Source organism: Piliocolobus tephrosceles, chromosome 21, assembly GCF_002776525.5.
Source record: "Piliocolobus tephrosceles isolate RC106 chromosome 21, ASM277652v3, whole genome shotgun sequence".
Classification (NCBI taxonomy): domain Eukaryota; kingdom Metazoa; phylum Chordata; class Mammalia; order Primates; family Cercopithecidae; genus Piliocolobus; species Piliocolobus tephrosceles.
The window spans coordinates 14,073,502-14,098,173 of NC_045454.1; the positions used below are offsets into that span (position 1 = coordinate 14,073,502).

Sequence of the window (24,672 nt, forward strand, 5' to 3'; positions counted from 1 at the left end):
CCTCCCCCTCCGGAACCCGCATGCGTGCTGAAGTCGACTGCCTCCATCCACGCATGCTCCGTCCGGCGCGCGCTTTCGGTTCTCGCGCTTCCAGCCCTCAGCGCATGCGCAGGACCAGCAGCCTGAGGGACCTGATCTCAGCTTGGCGCCGCATTACCTCCTCCTCCTCTTCCTCCTTCGGGCCAGCTTTCCTTAGGGGCCCGGACGCTGAGGCCAGTTTCGGAGTGGGGGGTGCCCACTTTCTCTCTTTCGCACGTTCCTGGCCCCCAGACGCCATTTACAGGCTGGTGGCTGGGGTCAGACTCGCCGCCCCCACGCGGCTCCCGTCACGGGAGAGCCCACGCCGCGCCCCGAGAACCAATCAGCAGCCGCCTTAGGTAAGGGGGCCGCGAGTCCGCGCGAGGCTCGCGCACCGGCAGGGGGCGGGGCGCGCCGGCAGGCCCCGCCCTCGCGTTGGCTATTAAAAGGTCGCTGGGCTGTCCGGCAGGGGTGCGGCACTGAGTAGGGGTCCGGGGCCCGTCATTTCGATACTGGGTTGGCAGGAATGGGGGCGGGGGACGGAAATAACGTGTAAATAAGAAACTAATGCTCTGCGAGATCCAAGTAGAGCCTGCAAATTGCCCGTCAAGTACTGGGGAGGCCGCCCCAATAACGCGTAACGAGAAACTTGAGTTGGGTTCCCTGAGGGAAGCTTTGTAAATCAATGCCTAAATCCGGGGTGGCCCCCCCTCTAGAACCGCGTAGAGAGAAGTTTAAATCCTAGGGAGTCCTTAGGAAAATGTGCAAATCGACTACAGTTCTGGGGTGGGGAGTGTCCCACGAAGTGGGCTTACATACTCAGGAATCGGGAGAGTCTCCCCAAATATTTGCGAATAGTCACTGAGGTTCTGGGAGATTCCCGAAGGGAGTGTGTGAAGCGATGCCTAAGCACTGAGGAGACACTCATCAAAAATATGTAAATTCGATTGTTTTCGGGAAGTCACCCTAGAAGTCCATCAGTAGACACTTAAATAGACCGGCTTTCCTAAGTTTGGGGAGAATCCCCCAAAGGAGCCCGGAAACAGCATTGGAAGTCCCCAGCTTGCATGTGGGGTGGGCCTTTTTTTTTTTTTTTTTTTTTTTTTTTTGAGACAGAGTCTCGCTCTGTCGCCCAGGCTGGAGTGCAATGGCACGATCTCGGCTCCCTGTAACCTCCACACCTGGCTTAGGTGGGCTCTTAAGTTCCAAGGAACTCCCCACATTCAGATACTGTGGAAGCTCCCAGAATAGAGGGCACAGGGAGGCCAGGCCCTGTGGCTCAGGCGGGGAATCCCATCCCTTTGGGAGGTAGAGGCCGGCGAATCACTTAAGGCCAGGAGTTCGAGACCAGCCTGGCTAACATGACGAAACTCCGTCTCTACTGAAAATGCAAAACTTAGCCGGGTCTGGTGGTACGTACGCGCCTGTAATCCCAGCTACTCGGGAGGCTGAGGCAGGAGAATTGCCTGAACCCCGGAGGCAGAGGCTGTAGTGAGCTGAGATCGCGCTGCCTGGGCAAAAGAGCAAGACTCTGTCTCAAAAAAAAAAAAAAGAAAAGCACACACATAGGAGCGCTTACTTTGCATAGGAAAGGGCATCCTCATAGGCGGGTAAACAGAAACTTTAGGGCTGGGCGGAATCCCAATTGAGACATGAAGACAGGTACTTAAGCACTGGGTAGATTTCGGAATAATGTGTAAAGACACTTAATTGCAAGGGAGGGAGGAGTCTCAGATTCTGGGGAGAATCTCCATCCGAGACTGTAAGCAGTTATTTCGGTATTGAATGAGTCATTTTCCCTAAGCATCTGTAAACAGGCCCTTGTCCTCCTCTGTCTAGGAAAGCAGTCTTCAACCTGGCTTGTGGCTGGGGGAGAGGTCATGTAGCACAGTAAGAGAGGAGCTAGACAAGCCACTTGTCTGGCTAGCAAAATTATGACTCTCTCTTGTAAACAGACCCTTCAGTTCTGGAGAGTCTCAGAGGGACCTGTTTATGTCATTATGAGGTTGGGCTGGGTAGGATTCATGGAGGGATTTAACAGATACTTCCAAGCTAAGCAAGGGTCAGCAAACTTTTTTTTTTGAGACAAGGTTCTGCTTTTTTTTTTTGTCTGAGACAGGGTCTTGCTTCGTTTCCCAGGCTAGAGTGCAGTGGTGCAGCATGATCATGGCAGCCTTGACCTCCCAGGCTCGAGCAATCCCACCACCTCAGCTTCCCAGGTAGCCAGGACTACAGGTGCATGCCACCATGCCCAGCTATTTTTTTCTTTTTAAAATGTTTTATAGAGACAGGATTTTGCTTTGTTGCCCAAGCTGGTCTCGAACTCCTGGGCTCAAGCAGTCCTCCTGTCTTGGCCTTCCAAAGGTGTGAACCACCATACTCGGCCATTCAGTAAAACTTTCTGTTAAGGCCAGAGAGTAATTATTTTAGGCCCTGCAGACTGTATTGTCTGTCTCAACTACTCAGCTTTGCCATTGCATCAAGAAGGCAGCCATAGACAATTTGTAAATTGATGGATGTGGCCATGTTCCAATAAAACTTTCTATTTACAAAAACAGAAGGCAGACCAGATTGGGCCCCTAGGCCACACACTTTGTCAGCCTGACCTCTGAGCTTCAGCAGATAGCCCCATTGAGTTCTACAAACAGTTAAGTAGCAAAGGCTACCCTAGAATGATGTGTGAACAGCTGGAAAACTCTCTAAGGACCTGTAAACAGATACTAAAACGGTGGAGAGTGGGTTGCATAGATAGCCAGACATTATATAACATGTCAAATAGAATAAACACGGGGGATACCTTGAAATGAAATTCATTGGGAGGGAAGGCAGACCGTCAGGAACGGAAGACAGACAGACACTGAAATGTAGTGGGATACCAGGTGAAAACGGGCCCTTGAGTGCTGGAGCCCCACCATGACATACACTAGTAATGGATAATCAAGAGTAGCTGTTGGACTGAGGATCACATTGCTGGTTTGTAAGCAAATGCCTTGCTGCATTTTGTTAAGGAGAATATCCTATTTTTACGTGAACTTGCCCCGGTGAGTTTATTTATGTTGGAACATTTTAATAGTCAGGAATAGTTTTGGCTGCAAGTAAGAGATAGGTATGTATCTGTTTTTCACTGCCTCTTGAAGTAGGCAATTCAGGGTTAACGTGGAACCCCCCAACCTTGTATCTTGTTTTATTGTACCTTCCATTAAGTTGCCTTACAGCCCAGGATAGCTGCTTGAGCTCCAACCTCCACACTCACATTCCTGTCACTGGGAGGAAGGGGCAAAAGGCATGTGCCACAGTCTGTGAAGGGAAGTTTCTGGAAGCTGCCAAGCCACACTTCTAGTGTCATACCATAGCCAGAAAGTACTTACTCACATGGCCACACCTAACTGCAAACAAGGATGAGAAATTTGTTCTGGATAGCCATGTACCTAGCTCAGAACTGAGGGTTTTACTTTTTTGGAAGAAGTCGAGAGTGGATGTTAGGAGCTAGCTTGCAGTTGCTACCACAGGCCCAGAGCTCTGTTGAAAGGAAGGGCCTTGGCTGGGCATGGTGGTTCACACCTGTAATTCCAGCCCTTTGGGAGGCTGAGGTGGGTGGATTGCCTGAGGTCAGGAGTTCGAGACCAGCTGGCCAACATAGTGAAACCCCATCTCTACTAAAAATACAAAAAAATTAGTCGGGTGCGGTGGCAGGCACCTGTAATCCCAGCTACTCAGGAGACTGAGGCAGGAGAATTGCTTGAATCTGTGAGGTGGAGGCTCAGTGAGCCAAGACTGCACCATTGCACACCAGCCTGGGCAACAAGAGCGAAACTCCGTCTCAAAAAAAAAGAAGAAGAAAGGAGGAGCCTTGGTTGGGCACCGTGGCTCACGTCTGTAATCCCAGCACTTTGGGAGGCCAAGGTAGGTGCATCACCTGAGGTCAGGAGTTCGAGTCCAGCCTGGCCAACATGGTGAAACTCTGTCTCTACTAAAAATACAAAAATTAGCCAGGCATGGTGGTGGGTGCCTGTAATTCCAGCTACTTGGGGAGGCTGAGACAGAAGAATCACTTGAACCCGGGAGGCAGAGGTTGCAGTAAACCAAGATCAGGCCACTGTACTCTAGCCTGAGCGACAGACTCCATCTCCGAAGAAAAGGAAGGAAGGGACTTCGTATAGTCTAGGGTATGCCAAGTAGAGTAGGAAGAGACTCTTTCATCCTGAAATCCCCTCATTCCCTCCATAGGTGACCATGTCTGAGTCTGGACACAGTCAGCCTGGACTCTATGGGCTAGAGCGGCGGCGACGGTGGAAGGAGCCTGGCTCTGGTGGCCCCCAGAATCTCTCTGGGCCTGGTGGTCGGGAGAGGGACTACATTGCACCATGGGAAAGAGAGAGACGGGTGAGTGTCTGGACCCAGGAGCAGCATTCATGTATCTATTTGGTTCCACAAATGATTATTGAGCACCTGCCATGTGCCAGGCACTAATCCAGATGCTGGGGATATATCTGTAAAGAAAACCTACCGCCCTCATGGATAAAGAAGGTGGAGAGTGATAAAGGAGACTGTTTTAGATAACATGGTCAGAAAAGGTCTCTCTGAAGAGGTGACTTTTTAGCAGAGGCTTTAAGGACATGAGGGAATAAGCCATGCCAACATCTGAGATGAAGAGCATTCTAGACAGAACAGCAAGCGCAAAGGCCCTGAGGTGGCCCATATCTGGCGTGTTCAAGGAGTAGCCAGAGGAGGCCAGGATGGCTGCAATGGGTGAGGAAGGAGGGAGAGAGGAGATGAAGTCAGTTAACTGGGGCCAGATCATGTTGGACTTGGTAGGCCTTGGAAAGAACTTTGTATTTCACTGAGTGAAATTGGCATTGGAGAGTTTGAGCTGAGAGGTTTCATAGCTCATGTTTTAAAGAGTCATGTCATAATAACAACAACTGTTTCTGTTTCTTTTTACTGAGCAGCCTACACTGGGCTTGCAGTGTGCAAAGTCCTTCACATCCTTTGGGTCTTCCTGAACCCTTACAGCTACCCCATGAAGTAGATTCTATGATAGATCTGATTTTCACTAATGAGGAAAATGAGCCCCAGAGGTGAAGGGACTTTGCCAAAATCAGAGTCAATAAACTTTGGGTCCAGGACTCAGATCCAGGTCCAGCTTAGTCTCACGTATAGCATCACTCTGCCTGCTGTAGAGAGTGCCCTCGGCTGGGAATCAGGAGGGATTGGCTTGTGCCCAGGCCCTGCCTCACTCCCCTCCTGTACTTAGGTGACTCACTGCCCGAACCTGCCCCCTGGGCTTTTTTCTCTAGGGCCTTGTCCACCTCAGACATGTCTGGTAGGGTGGAAGTAGGTAACAATTGAGGCCAGCTTCTGAGCTATCAGACTGTACAAACATGAAGAATAGTTTATTCACAGTGAGCTGGGCTCTTACTTGCTCCTTCTCTTGGGCCACAGCATAAATGAGAACGCGTAGTCTCTCTTCCTTCCACATAATGCCCTCCTGGGGAATGTTACCCCACCACACCTTCAGGTTTAATTCCTGAACAAGCCACTCCTCAATCTCATCTTTGTCTCTAAATGTGCTTCTGAGCCCTGGCAGCCTCCTGTCACACCCATGGGCTTCTCATCCTCTGTGTCCCCTGCTGACCTCAGCATCTTTCTGCCATTTTTCCTCTTCCCATTTTTTTCTCCCATATCAGTGACAGCCCATTGGGCCTCATCCTGAATGCCTCCCTCACCTCTCCCCTGCTTCCTCTGTGCTAGTCAGGCGCCAGTGCTTTACATTCTGCCACGTGGGTATATCTGTGTGTCTTCTCTCCACCCTCACAGTGCTCATCCCAGGCACAGATTGAATATCTGAAGTGCTCCAAAATTCAAAACGTTTTGAGCACCAACATGACATTTAAGGGAAATGTTTATTGGAGCCTTGCAGTGGATGGATTTGGGGTGCTCAACCAGTAAATATGCAAATATTCCAAAGTTCAAAAAATCCCAAATCCAGAGCACTTCTGGTCCCAGGCATCTCAGATAAGGGATACTCAGCCTGTATCATCTCCCCCTTCCTAGCCTCCTGGAAGTCCACAGCCTCTCCTCCTGTAGTTTTTCCCTTGAAACTTCTTTTCGAAGCACTTTCACATCATCTTTTTGTTTGTTCTTCACCATAAGCCAGGGAAGTGAGCAGGATTTAAGTAAGTGTCCTCAGTATGTTGGTGAAGAAACAGAAGCAGTGAGGGGTCAGGACTCTCCTGAGGTTCCTCAAGGAACCAGAGAAAGAACGGGACTGAGACTCAGATTTCTCCCCTCTTCAGCAGACTGAGGGTGAGTCGGGGAGGCACGAAGAGGTCAAGGCGTGGGATCAGCCTGCCAGCTTTGCTAGAGCAGCAGCGGGGCTGAGGGCAGAGGCGATCAGGATAGCAAGTGCCACCAGCAGCTCTCACATATGAGCACTTCCCATGTGTCAGGTGCCACGTTAGGCACTTGAGGAGTTCTCTCTCCTTTCATCCTCCTCATAATCCTGTGAGGAAGGAATTCCCGTACCCACTCACAGATGGGAAAATGAAGCATAAGTGAAGGTGGTGAGACTGGCTTCTTATTCAAGTTCACACAGCCAACACGAGGCAGGACCAGACCTGTCTAGCTCCTAGTTCCTTTCCACCTGGGCTTGTTGCCTCGCAGAGGCAGCTGAGCAGAATGCTTGAGGATTTGGTTTTGCAGCCAGGCTGCCTGGGCTTTGTGACTTTGGGCAATCTGCTTAACCTTTCTGGGCTTCGTTTTCTTCATCTGTAAAGTGGGGGTAATAATAGTAACTATCTCACAGGGCTGTTGGTAGGATCAAGGTGGTTAATGTATTTCAGCATTTAGAATAGGTCATGGCACATAAAGATCTGAAATGTCCAGGAGAGCCAGTGAGCCATTCCTGAGTAACTGCCCTCCCTCACCACAGGATGCCAGCGAAGAGACAAGCACTTCCGTCATGCAGAAAACCCCCATCATCCTCTCAAAACCTCCAGCAGAGCGGGTGAGCAGAGAAGGAGGGAGGAGGGGAGCCATTAGGGAAGGGATTGCCCCCATTGACGGAAACTTTTTTACCTCTGTAGTCAAAGCAGCCACCACCTCCAACAGCCCCTGCTGCCCCGCCTGCTCCAGCCCCTCTGGAGAAGCCCATCGTCCTCATGAAGCCACGGGAGGAGGGGAAGGGGCCTGTGGCCGTGACAGGTGCCTCTACCCCTGAGGGCACCGCCCCACCACCCCCTGCAGCCCCTGCGCCACCCAAGGGGGAGAAGGAGGGGCAGAGACCCACACAGCCTGTGTACCAGATCCAGAACCGGGGCATGGGGACTGCCGCCCCAGCAGCCATGGACCGTGAGTTGGGGCTGGGCAGGACCGGGTTGGGAACTGGCATCTCCTCACAGACCCTCACTGCATTCTCTGTCTCCTGCTTTCTCCAATCTCCAGCTGTGGTGGGCCAGGCCAAACTGCTGCCCCCAGAGCGCATGAAGCACAGCATCAAGTTGGTGGATGACCAGATGAATTGGTGTGATAGTGCCATTGAGGTACTGACGGGCCCCTCCCTGCCTGAGCTTCCACACGTCCTGCATCCTCTGATCCTCCACCCCTTCCTCCACCTCTGGGTAGGCAACACCAGACTGGAGAGCTTTCAGGCAACTTACAGCAGTGAGACGGGGTAGAATCAGAACATTCTCACCTCACCAGAACTGAATTTTTCAGCTAGCTCAGCTGTGCTTGCTAGTTGGTAAAATACCGAACTACTTTGGTACTGATTAGTAAAGAGGTACTGTCCCTACCACCCCAGGACCCCTGGGATCTCCTGTGCCATCCGCAGCAGGGGAATCTCTTTGATCCTGCCCCAGTACCCTTCTTATTTGGTTGCAACCCTTGCTGTGGCTCATGCCTGTAATCCCAGCCCTTTGGGAGGCCAAGGTGGGAGAATGGCCTGAGCCTAGGAGTTCAAGACCAGCCTGGGCAATATAGGAATACTCCATTTCTACCAAAAATATAAAAATTAGCCAGGCATGGTGGCAGGCATCCAGGCCACTCAGGAGGCTGAGGTAAGAGGATCACTTGAGTCCAGGAGGTCAAGGCTGCAGAGAGCTGTGATCATGAAATTGCACTTCAACCTTGACAACAGGAGTGAGACTCTGTTTAAAAAAAAAAAAGTAAATAAAAGAACAAGAAACCCATGCTGTCTCAGTTTTACCGTTTTGAATGTCACCCCCCCGAAGTGCCCCCCATCCATCCCAGCACCCCCTGCTCAAGTTCAGACCTCACATTCTTAGATCATCATACATACCTCCAGTCTCCCAGACTTTGTATCCCCTCTTCTGCTTTTTCTCCCCTAGACCTGTCACACACCTGCTCAGATTCTCCCAGAGGTGTCACCTCTGCTACCCAGCAGCCTGGACTTATTAGCAGAGCCTCAAGTCCATTTATTGCCTTGCCCCTGCCACTTCTATGTCCACTCTCACATTGGAATTAACTGGGGAGCTTTCAAAAAACAAAAAGCAAAACAAAGAGCCAAGCCCTACCCTTCAGCGCTATTAAGGAAAACTTTCTGGAGTGATGAAGATCATATATATTTGAACTATCCGTGCGGCATGGTAGCCACTATTTCCAGATGTGGCTTTAGAGCACTTGAAATGTAGCTAGTACAACCAAACAATTTTTAATGTTGTTTAATCTTATTTAAATAGCCATGTATGATGAATGCCTACTGATTGAACAGGGCATCCCTAGATATTCAGCTTTAATGTGTTAAAGCACATTAAATTCTGATTGGGCCCAGGGTTTGCTTTATTTATTTAGGAGACGGTCTCGCTCTGTTGCCTAGGCGGGAGTGCAGTGGCACCATCTCGGCTCGCTGCAACCTCCACCTCCCAGGTTCAAGCAGTTCTCCAGCCTCAGCCTCCCAGGTAGCTGGGACCACAAGTGTGCGACACCACACACACATAGTTGTTTTTTTTTTTTGTTTTTTTGAGACAGAATTTCACTCTTGTTGCCCAGGCTGCAGTGCAGTGGTACGATCTCAGCTCACTGCATCCTGTGCCTCCCGGGTTCAAGCAATTCTCCTGCCTCAGCCTCCCAAGTAGCTGGAATTACAGGCATGTACCATCACATCCAACTAGTTTTGTATTTTTAGTAGAGATGGGTGTTCTCCATATTGGTCAGGATGGTCTCGAACTCACAACCTCAGGTGATCCGCCTGCCTTGGCCTCCCAAAGTCCTGGGATTACAGGTGTGAGCCACTGCACCCAGCCAGTTTTTGTATTTTTGGTAGAGACGGGGTTTCACCATGTCGGCCAGGCTGGTCTTGAACTCCTGGCCTCAAGCAATCCTCCTGCCTTGGCCTCCTAAAGTGCTGGGATTATAGGCATGGGCCACCACACCTGGCCTGTAGGATTCGCTTTTGAAAAACAAAACAATTTTAAGGTAATTCTAAGGAGCAGCAGCCACAGTTCAGGAGGTAGCTTTTTCCTTGAGGAGTGTCTCTTACACCCCCTGGTGGTGAAAGTCAGCAGCTGGTGGCCCAGGGTTGGTCTCAGTAATTTCCAGAGGGGCTCTTAAATCCCACAGACAACAGCATATGAATGTAAAACAAAACAAAAAAACACACAGACGAGAGCCTGGGTGGCTCCTGTTTGCACACCACTCCCTTTCATGTGCTTTCCCAGGTTTCCCAGGAATCTGTGCCAGTAGCCCTCAGTCGCCGAGTCCTATCTTCTCCAACCTGCCCTTCTGCTCCTGTGACTCACTTTCACTTCTCCAAGATCAGATTTCCCTTTTTCCCACTGTGTCCAGCCACGCTGACTTCCTTTTAGCTTCTTGACCATGCTAGACTCTTTTCTACTTCAGAGTTCTCACAGACACTGTTCTTGGTGTCTAGAACATTTGACATAATGCTACCATGACACGGAACAGACTCCCTATGTCTAGTTGAAGGGGTTGCGACCATAGGAGTTTCTCTTCCTATGTGATAAGGCAGATGGGGGAGCCACAAGGGTCTCTGGAGTCCCCCCTCTGATTCCAGCTCCAGCAACTGACAGACTTGTCAGAGTCTTATTTCTGTATTTTCCCACAGTACCTGTTGGATCAGACTGATGTGTTGGTGGTTGGTGTCCTGGGGCTCCAAGGGACAGGCAAGTCCATGGTGATGTCGTTGTTGTCAGCCAACACTCCAGAGGAGGACCAGAGGTGAGGGGCTATCAGTAGGGTACAGGAGGGAGGTGGGCACCCACCAGGGGTAGGGGCAAGGTGGGCTCGGGTGTTGTAAGTGGTGTTACCAAAGGACTTTGGAAAGTTGCTTTTCTTCCCTAGGCCTCAGTGTCTTCATGAGATGAGGATGATAATGGGCTGGACTAAATCTATGTAGCTCCAAGGCATCCAATCCTGTTCCTCCCTCCCGCCCTCCCTCCCTTCTTACCTGGCCCCAGAAAATGGTACAGGCCATAGACAGGAAGTGGGATGATGTAGTTGTTAAAGTTTTGGATTTGGGCCCACCTCAGGCTCAGCCCTGCTCCATAACTGGTTAACCTTGGGCAGGTCACTTCATTTCCAGTATCCCTTGTCCAAGTAGATTTTTGGAGGATAAAGTAAGATCAAGAAGGCAAAAGTTAATGAATACCTGGCACAGAGCAAGTACTCACAGGATGGTAGCTGATACGAGCTGAGAAATAGGGTGGGGAAAGAGATCTGGAGACAGAGAGTGATTTCTGTACCAGCCTCAGTCCTACTGCGTCACCGTGGCAAAATGGCTCTGCTTCTCTAGGCTGGGGAGGATCACACATGAGGATTCTCTGGCCTGAACAACATTCTTGAGTGAGGATGGAATGTGATTATGAAGATAAAGCATAAGGGCACAGGAGCAGGTACTGGGGAAGGGAGAGCTTAAGAACCAGGTCCCAAAACTGGGGGCAGAGAAGGAAAAGGAAAAAGGTAGGAATTTGGGAATGGGGGAGACAAACATCTCATTAAGGAAGAATCAAAATGGGGAATGAGAATGGATGGTAGCCACTGGGGTGATAAAGAACAGAGACACATTGAAGTTACCTAAAAATACAGGGATCTGTTTTTTGTAAAGCAGGCGATACTACCCTGGCCTCCATGGATGAGCGTTGAGTCCATTAACCCCTTAACAGGATATGCAGAATTTCATTTATTTATTTTTGAGACATGGTCCTGTTCTTTCACCCAGGCTCAAGTGCAATGGCATGATCATAGCTCACTGCATCCTCTACCTCCCAGGCTCAAGTGATCTTCCCACCTCAGCCTCCCAAGTAGCTGGGACTACAGAGGCATGCCACCACACCAGCTAGGTTTTAACTTTTTTGGTAGAGATGGCATCTTCCTGTGTTGCCCAGACTGGTCTCAAACTCTTGGAGTCAAGCAGTCCTCTCGCTTTGTCCTCTCAAAGTGCTGGGGTTACAGGTGTGAGCCACCACCCCTAGCCATATGCAGAATTTTACACACATTTGCAGTCAGGCTTTTCTTCTAGGGAAAAGGTCCCTAGTTTGCACCAGATCTCAGAGTGGGCTGATGGAGGTCTAGAAAAGGTGAAGACCACTGTTGTGTGAATACACATCCCATAGAGCTGGAGCTGTGAGTTTCCTCTGCCTCTCTCCTTGCTGTTCTCTGCTCACTCATGACTCAGTTTGGCTCCACTTTGGAACAGCTCGAGGTCTTAGATAACATTCTTTCCGTTTCAGCTTTTCACCCCAACTAGCAGATTTTCCCCATGGCTCTCAGTTCAGATTCCTGAGGTAGAGAGAATCCTGTCGCCCAGCTTGTCTTTTTGAGCCACGTCAGCCTGTGGTGTGGTAGACTTTAGTATCAACTCTTTTCATCGGGTCTAGGTTTGGCCTCCTAATTCTCTCTCTCTCTCTCTCTTCTTTTTTTTTGAAGACAGTCTCGCTCTGTCGCCCAGGGTGGAGCACAGTGGCACAATTTCGTCTTAACACAATCTCCATCTCCTGGGTTCAACCGATTCTTGTGCCTCAGCCTCCTGAGTAGCTGCGACTACCATGCCCGGCTAATTTTTATGTTCTTAATAGAGATGGGGTTTTGCCATGTTTACCAGGCTGGTCTCGAACTCCTGACAGGTGATCTGCCCACCTCGGCCTCCCAAAGTGTTGGGATTACAGGTGTGAGCCACCGCGCCTGGCCTTCCTCCTAATTCTCTTTCTAATTCATCTGTTTCTTCCCTCCTTCACTCCCACCTCCTTAGTCCAAGCCATTAATATCTTACATGGAGGATGCCAAGAGTTTTCTATCTGGTCTGCGTGATTTAACTCAGTTTGACAAGTACTGTATTAATTGCTTACTCTGTGCCAGGCACTGTTCCAGGTGCTGGGGATACAACGGTATACAAAACTGGAAAAAATCTGCCCTCATGGGGCTTATGTTTTAATAGGGGAGATAGTAAACAAAATAAACACACCATTTGGCACATTAGAATGTAACAGAATGGGAAAGGGTTATAGGGAGGTGATGTTGGGCCTAGGTTACAGGTTTTAAAAATTATTACTATTTTTTAAGAGATGAGGGTCTTGCTCTGTCACCCAGGCTGGAGTGTAGTGGCGTGATCATGGCTTCACTGCAGCCTTGAACTCCTGGGCCCAAGCAATCCTCCCACCTCGACCATATGAGTAGCTGGGACCACAGGTATGCACCACCATGCCCAACTAATTTTTTAATTTTTTGTAGAGACAGGATCTCACTGTGTTGCCCAGACTGGGCTCACGTGATCCTTTCACGTCAGCCTTCTGAGTAGCTGGGACTACATTTGTGTACCACCATGCCTGGCTAATTTATATATTTTTTATTTTTGAGACAAGTGTTGCTCTGTCACCCAGGCTGGAGTGCAGTGGCTCAATCTCGGCCCACTAAAACCTCCATCTCCCAGGTTCAAGCAGTTCTCCTGCCTCAGCCTCCCGCGTAGCTGGGATTACAGGCATGCACTACCGCATCCAGCTAATTTTTGTGTTTTTAATAGAGACAGAGTTTCACCATGTTGGCCAGGCTGGTCTTGAACTCCTGACCTCAAGTGATCCTCCTGCCTTGGCCTCCCAAAGCGCTGGGATTGCAGACATGAGCCACCACGCCATTAATAATTTTTTTTATTTTTTGTAGAGATGAGGTGTTGCTGTGTTGCCCAGACTAGTTTGTAGTTTTAAATACGATGGTGAGGGAAGGCCTTCCTAAGGGGAACGTTTGAGAAGAAGCATGCTTGGAGGAACATTCCAATGAGGGGGACTGGCACAATCAATGCCTCTAAAGTGGGAGCTTGCCCAGAGTGTGTGCAGAAGAGCATGGCAGCCTTGGAAGGGGAGGGGTAGGAGATAAGGCCAGAGAGGCAGAGGGAGGCACTATGGCACTGGGCCTTGTAAGCCTGTCTCCACTTTTTCCACCCTACGGTCCTCGCCACATAGCAGCAAGGGGGACCTTTCCAACCACAATTGGATCCTGTCACTGCTCTACTTAGATCTCTCCAGCAGCTTCTCCAGGCTCATAGGCCAAAGCCTTACCACGCCCCACAAGGGTCTGTAGCCTCTTGCTCCCTCCCCTCCCACACACACCATCTTTCTGCTCTTGCCATGCTGGTCTTTGAGTGCTGGTACAACAAACCACCTACCTTCTGCCGACACAGCCTTCCTCTGCGTCCATCCCCCACCCAGCGCCAATTAACTCCCTCTTTCTCTCTCAGCCTCAGCATTGTCATTTCCCTCTCCAGGGCAGCCCTTCCTGGCTCCAGCAACTAAGTGATCTGCACTTGGAGCACTGCACGCCTCTTCTTTCTAACACCCACAGTTACTGATTTCTGGTAATTTGTAAACTAGACCAGAAGCTCCACTGAAGCCAACTTAGTCGTTTTTGTTCACTGCTATATTCTGGTATCTGGCAAATAAGAGGTTTTCCGTAAAGTGTTTGTAAAGTGGAAGGATGCCTGCTGTGTGTCAGACAACAGATTATGTATCTTGGGGGGAGATAGAAATTACCCTTTGAGAGGTAGGTACTATTACCCTGATTTTACAGATTTCAAAAGATAAAATCGCTTTGCCCAAGTGACAGAGTCACCAAGTTGAACTTAGTGGTTTAGGGCAAGGCCCAGCTCTGCCTCTGCCTTTTTTTTTTTTTTTTTTTTTTGAGACGGAGTCTTGCTCTGTCGCCCAGGCTGGAGTGCAGTGGCGCGATCTCGGCTCGCTGCAAGTTCCACCTCCCGGGTTCACGCCATTCTTCTGCCTCAGCCTCCCGAGTAGCTGGGACTACAGATGCCTGCCACCATGCCCGGCTAATTTTTTGTGTTTTTAGTAGAGACAGGGTTTCACCATGTTAGCCAAGTATGGTCTCAATCTCCTAACCTTGTGATCTGCCCGCCTTGGCCTCCCAAAGTGCCGGGATTACAGGTGTGAGCCACCGCGCCCGGCCCCAGCTCTTCCTTCTTTGCCCTCATATTCCCAGCACCCAGCACACGTAGAAGTGAGGGAGACTCACCTGACGGGGAAGATGCTGGGAGCAAGACCAGAACTCCCTCACTGTAGGAGTGGAGGACACTCAATGCTCTCTCTCCAGTGCCTGGGATCTAGCAGGTTTATTTGGTAATTAATAGCTGAAAGTATATATCACTATGTATCAGGCACCATTCTAAGGGCTTTACACATACCGACCTCACAGTAATACACAGAGTTTTGATCATGTGGTTATCCCCATTTACAGATGAGGAAACGAATGGAAAAAGGTTAAGGAATGTACCTAAAGCCACATAGCCAGGAAGAGGGAGAGCTGGGATCTGAATCCTGGCAGACTGGCAGAGTCTCTGCCCTTCAACACCTCAGTGTACTGGCTTCATCAGTTGAACTAATGGATCTCATTATGGGTAGGAGTGAAGTGTGCTTCAAAACATGCACTGCCCCTGCCTCCCACCCCCTGACATGGGTGGAAAGCTTAGGGAACAGGCAGATGGAAAGCTTAGGGAACAGGCAGGGTACCACGGCTCACATGCTCAGCTCACAGGGTTACACTTCGGATGCCTCCAAGGCTGAGAACCAGAGCTCTCACGTACCCCTGCCTGCTCCTCTCCACAGGGCTTATGTTTTCCGGGCCCAGAGCGCTGAAATGAAGGAACGAGGGGGCAACCAGACCAGTGGCATCGACTTCTTTATTACCCAAGAACGGATTGTTTTCCTGGACACCCAGGTGCCAGCCCCACCTGCCTTTGCCCCACCCTGCCACATCCTGCATTGAGCCTCTTCCTGGAATGTGATTAAGCCAGAACCCTGTGTGGATTCCGTGTGCTTCCAGTCAAGCCATGGACATGCTGGGTGCCCTGGGGCAAGTTGTGTCTTTTCTTGGCCCTTAGTCTGTTGTCAGTTTTGCCCCCATCTCATTCGCCTTCTACACAGTAGCATAAAGGATCTTCTAGTGTAGTGCTGAAAAGTGTGGGCCCTGGAGAATATATGTTCTGATCCTGCCTGTTAATTCTTACCAGCTGGGTGACTTTAAGTTTTAAACTCCCTTAAACCACAGCTCTAGGCCGGGCGCGGTAGCTCAAACCTGTAATCCCAGCACTTTGGGAGGCCGAGACGGGCGGATCACGAGGTCAGGAGATCGAGACCATCCTGGCTAACCTGGTGAAACCCCGTCTCTACTAAAAAAATACAAAAAACTAGCTGGGCGAGGTGGCGGGCGCCTGTAGTCCCAGCTACTCGGGAGGCTGAGGCAGGAGAATGGCATGAACCCGGGAGGCGGAGCTTGCAGTGAGCTGAGATCGGCCACTGCACTCCAGCCTGGGCGACACAGCGAGACTCCGTCTCAAAAAAAAAAAAAAAAAACCCAGCTCTTTATAAGTAGGGATGATAACTGTACTCAGCCTCTTAGGAGTTTCAAGGATTCAGTGGAACAGTCCAGGCAAAGGGCTTGGCCGGGACCTGGCACAAGATTAGTGCTCAGGCTCGTCACTGTCATTAGAACTGACTGGTCATGCGTTTACCTGGCAGTTTTCCTCAGCTTCTCCTCTGTTCTCAGGCAGAGTCCAGATTCCTTAAGCTGGCATTCGGAGGGTATGGCTTGACTCCCTCAGACTGCCTGTCCTCGCCTCTGGAGGAGCCCCCAAACCCCAAGCACACACACACTGATCTCTCTCTTCTCTGAACTTTGCATATCCTGTTTTTACCTGAAACTACCAACGAATTGTGTGACCTTGTCAAGCTATTTATTTTCATTCCTCAGTTCTCTTAAGTGGGAAAAACAATATTGCCTACCTCATAGGAGGTTTGTGAGGTTTCAGTGCATTGATGCAAGTAAAGTCACAATGACAGCACCCAACAGGAGTTAGGTGCTAAACACTCTTAGTGATTAATACCAGTATCAGTATAATAATCTCTCACCTTGCGTTTTTGCCTGGCTGATGCCTCCTTCTTCCTCAAGATTCCACTGGGGTGTGGCCTCCTCTCAGAAGCCCTCCCCTTCCACTGTTGCCCATATGCACCTCCCACCACAGCATGTGATTTGCCACTGTGTCTATTCCCAGTCCCTGCCTGCCTGAAGCTCTTCAGAGCAGAGCCCTGGCTCTGAGGGTGAGAGCTGGGGCACAGGGCCTAGCCCTTAGTTGGCACTCATAGTTGGTGGAACAGAGTTCTGAAGATCACTGTGGCATTGATGACACAGAGTGGAAAATCTACAAATGTGATGTGAGCCTTGTGTGCAGGGGCCATGGAGACCTAGAGACAAACCAAACCAGCTGTGGTCTGAGTCAAGAGACCTGTGAAGAGGAGGACAGAAGTTAACAAAACAAGACAGAATAGAGCACTGCTCAGTGTTTGATGTTCGAGAAAGCGAGCAGTTGTGAAAGCCCCTTTCTAAAAGAATTTCACTGCAGCAAGAAGCCAGTAGCCTATCAGGCCAATTTAATTTAGCTCTTAAAGTTTTTTGATTGAATGTTCCTTTAAGAAAAAAAAGTCTGGTGAGCTCACCACTGATTCTTGTACGTACTGATGCAGTGTTTAAAATTCTCACCAGTTTTCACACTAATCATTTTTTTTCACCTAAGTAATTATCTTAGCGAAGTTTTGAAAGGGTCTGAAACAACTGACAACAAAATGAGTCTTTAAGGGACATGACTCATTTGAGTAAACATTAAAAATTCATTAGCAGAAAGCGATTTCTTTTTGGGCATGAAATGCTTGAGAGCAGCAGTGATTTGTAAAGGAGTTGGAAACGTGTATCAGCTTTGAGTTTTTTCTTTAACTTCCCCTTACTGTTCTAATGAGAAATTGCCTGCCTTTGTTTCTGACCTTGTTTTGTCCTGAGATAGGCGATGTATTTGCCTTGAGCGTGTGAAACTTGGGTGTCTGTGAGCAGCCCTTTCCCTGACATTCTGTTCTCTTCCTTGCTGCAGCCCATCCTGAGCCCTTCTATCCTAGACCATCTCATCAATAATGACCGCAAACTGCCTCCAGAGTACAACCTTCCCCACACTTACGTTGAGATGCAGGTGAGGGAGCCAAGCCAGGCCCAGGACTGAGGTTTTACATCCCAACCCCCATCCTCCCAGGATCTGAAGAGCTGGGTATGGGCGGTCCACTTAGTTTCTGCTTCATAAGAGCCCTGGCTGCCCCAAGGGCTGTAGGAAGAGGACTGCACTGAGAGTCAGAACCGGCTCAACTCCTGGCTCTGCCTCTCAGGCAAGTCATTTCCCACCCCAACCCCTTTGAAGCCTCAGCATCTGCCTGTGTAAAATGGGGGTGATAATTCCCACCTTTCCTGAGTTAGGGATGGCCTGTGAGAGAAGTGCCATCACAGTGCTGGGCACACAGTAGCTGCTTGAAGGCTCCTTGCCCTGCTGCCTCCTGAGCTGAGTCCTGGGATCAGGGACTTCTGATTAGTCCAAACAAAAGAGGTCCTCACCTCCCTTCCTTCCTGCCCGCCCTCAGTCACTCCAGATTGCTGCCTTCCTTTTCACGGTCTGCCACGTGGTGATTGTCGTCCAGGACTGGTTCACAGACCTCAGTCTCTACAGGTGAGGAGCTGAGGGGTTGGGGGGTGGAGAGGAGGAACAAGGCAGGAGACAAAGGCCCGGAGACTGAGGCACTGCCTCAAGGGACAGCAGCCAGAAGGATCCTTTTAAAATTTAAGTTGGAGCAAATCACCGCCATCTAACCTCAAAGCACTGTGCGCATACACACACCCCTTCACTGACGTTACATATCTACCAGAATAAATCCAAAGTCTGCCTGTGCGTGGCTTACAAAGTCCTGCGCCCTCTGGTCACCTTGCTGACTTCTCTCACTGCCTCCCCTCACTCCCTTTATTTTTATTTATTTATTTATTTGTTTACTTATTTATTGAGACGGAGTCTCGCTCTGTCACCCAGGCTGGAGTGCAGTGGCGTGATCTTGGCTCACTGCAACGTCTGTCTCCTGGGTTCAAACTATTCTCCTGCCTCAGCCTCTCGAGTAGCTGGAATTACAGGCACCCACCACCACGCCCAGCTAATTTTTGCAGCCTAGCCGTGTTGGCTAGGCTGGTTTTGAACTCCTGACCTCAGGTAATCTGCCCTCCTCGGCCTCCCAAAGTGCTAGGATTACAGGCGTGAGCCACCGCTTATTAAAGCCACAGGGCTTTGTGGCTATTCTTCCTGCAGCCCAGGACCTCTGCATTCCGCCTCCCTCAGTGGGAAATACCCTTCTCGCAGATCTCAGACTCTCCCTCGTGCCATTCGAGTCAACTTCAGGCCTTCCCTGACCATCTCACACAGCACCCCCTGTTACTCTCCCTGCCTTCTGTGTTTTCCTTCATTGCATTTACCTCTCCTTAATAGGATACTGTAGCTTTCATCGTGATCTTTCTTCCCCATTCGAATGTAAGCCCCAGGAGGGCAAGGTCCCCAGCATCTCACACAGTGCCTGGCACACAGTATTTACCACAAATTTGCTGAATAAGTAGCATGAGGAGCTGACTTGTCTGGTCTATGGAGTTTTGCTGTTCATGTCCTTCGGGTTTGTGTGCCATCCTGTTGGTATTCAGGCAGGCAGAAAAAGAAAGGGAGGCAGGACCTGGCAGGAGTCTTGACTGAAGCAACCACAGGTTCCAGAAATGCCCCCAGAAGAGACTGGCTGAGAACCTATGGCCACAAAGGCTCTTCCTGGCTTCAGGCCCCAGGAGACCACTGGGAGGTGTTGGGGGGAGCAACTTTGGGCACAGGGACCAGGCACAAGGAAGGGACAGGAGCTTACAGGGAGGGGAGAGATAAAATTAGGAAGCAGATTCCTTCGGAGCTAGGCAGTGCCTTCGAATCCTAGCTTACTGGGCATGTGTCTCTTCCCTCCTCAGTTCCTCATCAGCAGAATTATGTTGTGCAGATTCAGTGAGTTAAGGAATTTAAAGCATTCAGCACAGTCCTTGTTACATAGTAAGTGGTTGATAAAGAGAACTTAGTGTTTGTATTAGTAACCCTGGTGACAGGGATGAGCTGAGAGCCTGGCCAACAGCAAAAAACGCTTGCTAGGGAGTTGGTTGTTTTGACTGGATCTAATGCGGTCAAGCTGTGATTTCATTCTGAAACACCCATTCCTACCACCATCTGGGATTCATTCACATCTAGATGTGCCAGGCACTGTTCTGGGCACTAGGGACACAGGTGTGAGCAAAACAGATAAAAGAGAGAAAACTCCTTGGGAAGCTTACGTTCTGGCAGAGGTATTGGCTCAGGCTGGCACATGGCAGAGCCTTGTTTTTAAGCTCTTGTCTACAGGTGGGCTTCTCAGAGTAGGGGAGCCCCTTGAGATTGTAGATGTGTTTGTGTGTGAGGAGAATGTCCCCGTATTTTAGCAGATCCCAATATCCTTTACCTTAGAAAACAGGTTTGTGTACTCTTACCTATTTGAGACAATTATTTTAAAATAACAAACTGCAAATTTATATCCACTCAAAAACCTACACACATTTTTTTTTTTTTTTTTTTTTGAGATGGAGTCTCGCTCTGTCACCCAGGCTGGAGTACAGTGGCACAATCTCGGCTTACTGCAACCTCTGCCTCCCAGGTTCAAGCACTTCTGCCTCAGCCTCCCAAATAGCTGGGACTATGGGTGTGTGTCACCATGCCTGGCTAATTTTTGTATTTTTAGTAGAGACACGGTTTCACGATGTTGGCCAGGCTGGTCTCGAACTCCTGACTTCAGGTGGTCTGCCCGCCTCAGCCCCCCAAAGTGCTGAGATGACAGGTGTGAGCCACCATGCCCAGCCACACAGATATTTATAGCAGCTGTATCCATAATTGCCAAAACTTGGAAACAACCAAGATGTCTTTCAGTAAATTGAATGGATAAATAATCAGTGGCACATCTAGACAATGGAATACTGTTCAGCACTAAAAAGAAATGAGCTATCTAACTATGAAAAGACATAGAGGATCATTAGATGCAGACTAAGTGAAACCAATCTGAAAACGCTGTATACTTGTAATTCCAGCTATACAGTCTGGATAAGGCAGAACTATGGAGACAGTGAAAAGATCAGGGATTGGAGGGAGGGAGGGATGAATCGGGAGAGTATAAAGGATTTTTAGGGCAGTGAAACTACTCTTTGTGATGCTGTAATGGCAGACACACACCATTAGACATTTGTCCAGACCAGTAGAATATACAGCACCAAGAGTGATCCCTGATGGAAACACGGATTTTGGGTGATAATGATGTGTCAGTGCAGCTTTGTGAGTCTTGACAAATGACCATTCAGGATGAGATGTTGATAGTCGGGGAGGCTGTGCATGTGCAGGGGGTGTGTGGGAATTCTACCTGCTTTCTGCTCAGTTTTGCTGTGAACCTAAAACTGCTCTAAAAAATCATCTTTAAAAAAAAAAAAATAGGGTAAACTCATAAAGAATACAGTTGATGTAAGTCCATGGATTGGTATCCGAGAGGATTATCTCTGAATTCTCTGAAATTGTGAGAAACATAGTGTGTTTATGGTATTTTTCTGAGCATGGCTGTAGCTTTCATCAGAATCTCAAAGGAAGCCCCTGTCCCAGGCTGTGGGACCTGGGGTGCAAGTGCAAGAGCAACAGCCACTCACCCCAAACCCCAAGGTTCCTGCAGACAGCAGAGATGGTGAAGCCCTCCACCCCATCCCCCAGCCACGAGTCCAGCAGCTCATCAGGCTCCGATGAAGGCACCGAGTACTACCCCCACCTGGGTGAGAGGCTTTCTGGGGGCTGGAGGGGTGGGCAGGAGGAAAAATGAGGGGCTGAAGGTCAGGAGCATGCTGGAGAAGTAGGGAGAGACAGAGAAGGAGTGGGGTTCTGGGTGGAGCACTTTTGAGAGTTGTGAGGAGTGAAGTCAAAAAGGATTAGCTGCTCCTTGCTCCCAAGTTCCCACTGCCCTGGTCCACCCTGACAGTTGAGGGCATGACCCCCTGAGCCTGTATCTGGCTCTGTGATGGGAATGGGACAGGCCCCAGGTCTGCCTATTTCTGGGTCCCTGGAATCTCCCAGCTCAGGAAATGAGTATTAGATTGGGTTCATCTGAGTGGCCCCATCCATCTGTTCTCCCTCCTCCAGCCTTTGCACATGCCGTTCCTTTGCCTGTTTCATGCTTTCTCCGCTCCACTCTTCTGCAAAGACCCAGCTCATTTTATGATCCCTCGCTAGGGCCTCAAAGAGACTAGGGGCAGAAACCAGATCTGACTCACCTCTGGGTCCCTAGCATTGCCCTACACAGAGCCTGGTGCTGAAGTGAAGTAAAGTTACATAAATATTTACACAGTGATCTGAACTCAGGGGTAATAGCAGGTCTTTGGGGTGAGAAAGGGGAGTCCATGAAGCCAAGCCATGTCTGCCTCACAGAGCCCGTCTCTTCCCACCCTCAGTCTTCTTGCAGAACAAAGCTCGCCGAGAGGACTTCTGTCCTCGGAAGCTGCGGCAGATGCATCTGATGATCGACCAGCTCATGGCCCACTCCCACCTGCGTTACAAGGGTGAGGGTTCCCAGATCACCCCCCAAGCTAGTCAGCAGCCTCCTGATTCCTGATCCAGCCCCGTGGGTCAGTCTCTACCCCCAGACTAGTCTCCTGATCCTGCCTTGACTGTCAATGATTCCCACCCCCCGAAACCCACAACATGGTACCTGAAGGCTGAAGCATTTTCTCCTCCAGGGACTCTGTCCATGTTACAATGCAATGTCTTCCCGGGGCTTCCACCTGACTTCCTGGACTCTGAGGTCAACTTATTCCTGGTACCCTTCATGGACAGTGAAGCAGAGAGTGAAAACCCACCAAGAGCAGGTACAGTTACCCTCAACGGGTTCATGGAGAGACAAGTTCTATCCTAATCGGAGAGAGACCCAGCACCCCCTGGTCTAGGAGGCAACATGGGTTGCCCTGGTTTGGGAGCAGTGTGGAGCCTACCTGGTCTGAGAGAAGACCCTGGTTCGTTCCCGGGGTGCGTGGACCCTTTATGAGGAGTGTGTTTCCGAGTCATGAAAGTACAGGAAGAGCTCTGCCGGGGCTCAACTCTCAGGTGCTCGTTGAAGCCCAGGATGCTGTTACCTGGGAGAAAGACCCTGGCAGTCTATCCCTCTTATCCTCCCTGCCCCAACTTTCCAGGGCCTAGTTCCAGCCCACTCTTCTCCCTGCTGCCTGGGTATCGCGGCCACCCCAGTTTCCAGTCCTTGGTAAGCAAGCTCCGGAGCCAAGTGATGTCCATGGCCCGGCCACAGCTGTCACACACAATCCTCACCGAGAAGAACTGGTAAGAGCTCTTTGCAGAGGGGGTCAATTTGAGGCACCCCACCCTGGTGTAGAGAGAAGGGGGCATCTCTTAGATCGGCATGACCTCATGAAGCCCCTCCTCTCCAGATCTCAGGTTCCTTTTCTGGAACAGTGATGATTGCTACTGTCTTGTAAGCATCTCACCCACGCAGCAACATGCTGTTTTGTGTGACTTTGAATCCTCCTCATCAGCCAGCATCATGTAGGTCCTTGTCACCAGTTTTCCTGGTGGGGAAATTTAGGCTCAGAGAAAAGTGTTACATAGCAAGGCCACACATCTGTGGCTAGGAGTCATTTGATTGCTAGGAGTAGGACCAGTGACCGGATTTAGCTTAAGGAAGATTTATTCCAGGGACCTGATCACAGAAAACAGGGCCCTTCAGGAGATGGGAACCAGAAAGCCATCAGGGTCTCATTGTCCACGCTTCTGCATTTGCCTTGGTTCCTGCCTGTGGCTTTCTCGCCCTGCTTTCACTTGGCCCTGCCCTACCTCTGTGGCCCCTACTTTACATGACTTCTTTGTCCAGAGCCCCTCAGCATATGAGTCCAGATCTCCCTCATCTTACTTCAAAGAGAAAAATTGGAAAGCTAAATAGCTTGACTGGGTGCAGCCTCTCTACCTTGGCTCCCACATCTGCAGTGGGCTGTGCCTGGAAGGGGTCAGGAGTGCAGACAAAGCAGCAGGAAAGCCCCTCAGGGCTTGTGGGGCAGAGATGGGGCAGAGCTTTGCGTCCCAGCTCTGCTCCTGCCGTTGGTCTAAACCAGGACCCAGAGGGGAGGGGGGAAGATTGTGGGTTGTGCAGCTGCTGTCAGGTGTTTTCCGTGTCGTAAGACTCTGGAGGGAGGTGGAAACTGAACCCTTACCCACAAAGCCAGCACTGTGTGGAGGGGAGAGGTCTAGGTGGTAGAGACTTGAGGTCTTAGTCCAAGCCCTGGAACCTTCAGCTTCGCTTAACCTGGGTGAGCTAAGAAAAGTGGGGCCACCTCCCATCACTGGCAGGATCCTCCCTGTATCCCTGTTGAGGAGATTGGGCTCCAAGAGGTTCAGAGTCACATCTCAGGTCAGAAAAGGGGTCTCAGTTTCCCCACCTGTCCAGGGTTGGTGCTGGGCTCTGGGAGCCCTGGCCAGGCAGCCCCGACTGTTGACCTCCTCTCACAGGTTCCACTATGCTGCCCGGATCTGGGATGGGGTGAAAAAGTCCTCTGCTTTGGCAGAGTACAGCCGCCTGCTGGCCTGAGGCCAAGGAGACGAATGTCACGCAGGGGACCTCCTGGGTCCCCAGTGGACGGCGAGGGAGCACAAACGTCCGTCCCCCACCGGGGTGGAGAGCAGCAACAGGCCTGATGGATGAGGGATCGTGGCTTCCCGGCCCAGAGACATGAGGTGTCCAGGGCCAGGTTCCCCACCCTCAGTTGGGGGCTGTTCAGGGGGTGACTGTGAGCGATTTCCCCCGCCCCAACCTGAGATGGGGCGGCCCATCCTACGTCCTCCACAGGGACAAGCAGTGGGAGGAGTCTGAATGGGCACCAGGAAGCCCTGGCTCCATCTTGACCTCCTTTTTCAGGGACAGGAGCAACAGCTCCCTCTTCCCTGACTCTAAGCCCTTCCCTGTAAGGTGAGGCAGGGTCTGGAGGGCTCTTTATTGGAGCAGATCTGGTGGTTCAAATAAACACAGTCGTGCCAGCTGTTCTTGTGTTCCACTTACTCCTCTACCCGACATGCAGCTCTGGGAAGCAGGACAAATTGGACGCCCAGCCCTTGTGGACAGATCATCCCCTGACTACCCGTTGGACCCCGAACAAGCTTTCCTCAGGGCCACATTCACTGTGGGTCAGAGAGTTGTGGGGAACAGATGGAGACCAGTCCCTGCTAAGAAGGAAGTCCCTAGAAGG

At 50.4% G+C, this 24,672-nt stretch overlaps 1 protein-coding gene across 2 annotated transcripts; it reads left to right on the forward strand.

Moving 5' to 3' along the window:
* SMG9 (SMG9 nonsense mediated mRNA decay factor) lies at positions 1-24,465 on the forward strand. 2 transcript variants are annotated; one of them, XM_023190507.1, is made up of 14 exons: positions 1-377; positions 4,246-4,401; positions 6,950-7,024; positions 7,104-7,368; positions 7,462-7,559; positions 10,103-10,215; positions 15,102-15,213; positions 17,414-17,509; positions 17,949-18,034; positions 21,101-21,207; positions 21,880-21,987; positions 22,165-22,293; positions 22,615-22,759; positions 23,939-24,465. In XM_023190507.1, exons 2-14 carry the CDS (start codon positions 4,252-4,254, stop codon positions 24,015-24,017), a joined length of 1,563 nt encoding a protein of 520 aa, XP_023046275.1. In that variant the 5' UTR covers positions 1-377; positions 4,246-4,251; the 3' UTR covers positions 24,018-24,465. The 2 variants fall into 2 exon arrangements, with proteins under 2 accessions (XP_023046275.1, XP_023046276.1); XM_023190508.1 differs by having other exon boundaries at positions 7,113-7,368.
* Positions 24,466-24,672: the final 207 nt, after the last annotated feature.

What these genes read in the sequence shown, in the direction of transcription:
- SMG9 (XM_023190507.1), top strand. Translation starts at nt 4,252, where the DNA reads ATGTCTGAGTCTGGACACAGTCAGCCTGGACTCTATGGGCTAGAGCGG. An exon ending in CATGGGAAAGAGAGAGACGG is followed by an intron (nt 4,402 to 6,949) that starts GTGAGTGTCTGG and finishes CCCTCACCACAG; the next exon opens with GATGCCAGCGAAGAGACAAG. An exon ending in ACTCCAGAGGAGGACCAGAG is followed by an intron (nt 10,216 to 15,101) that starts GTGAGGGGCTAT and finishes TCCTCTCCACAG; the next exon opens with GGCTTATGTTTTCCGGGCCC.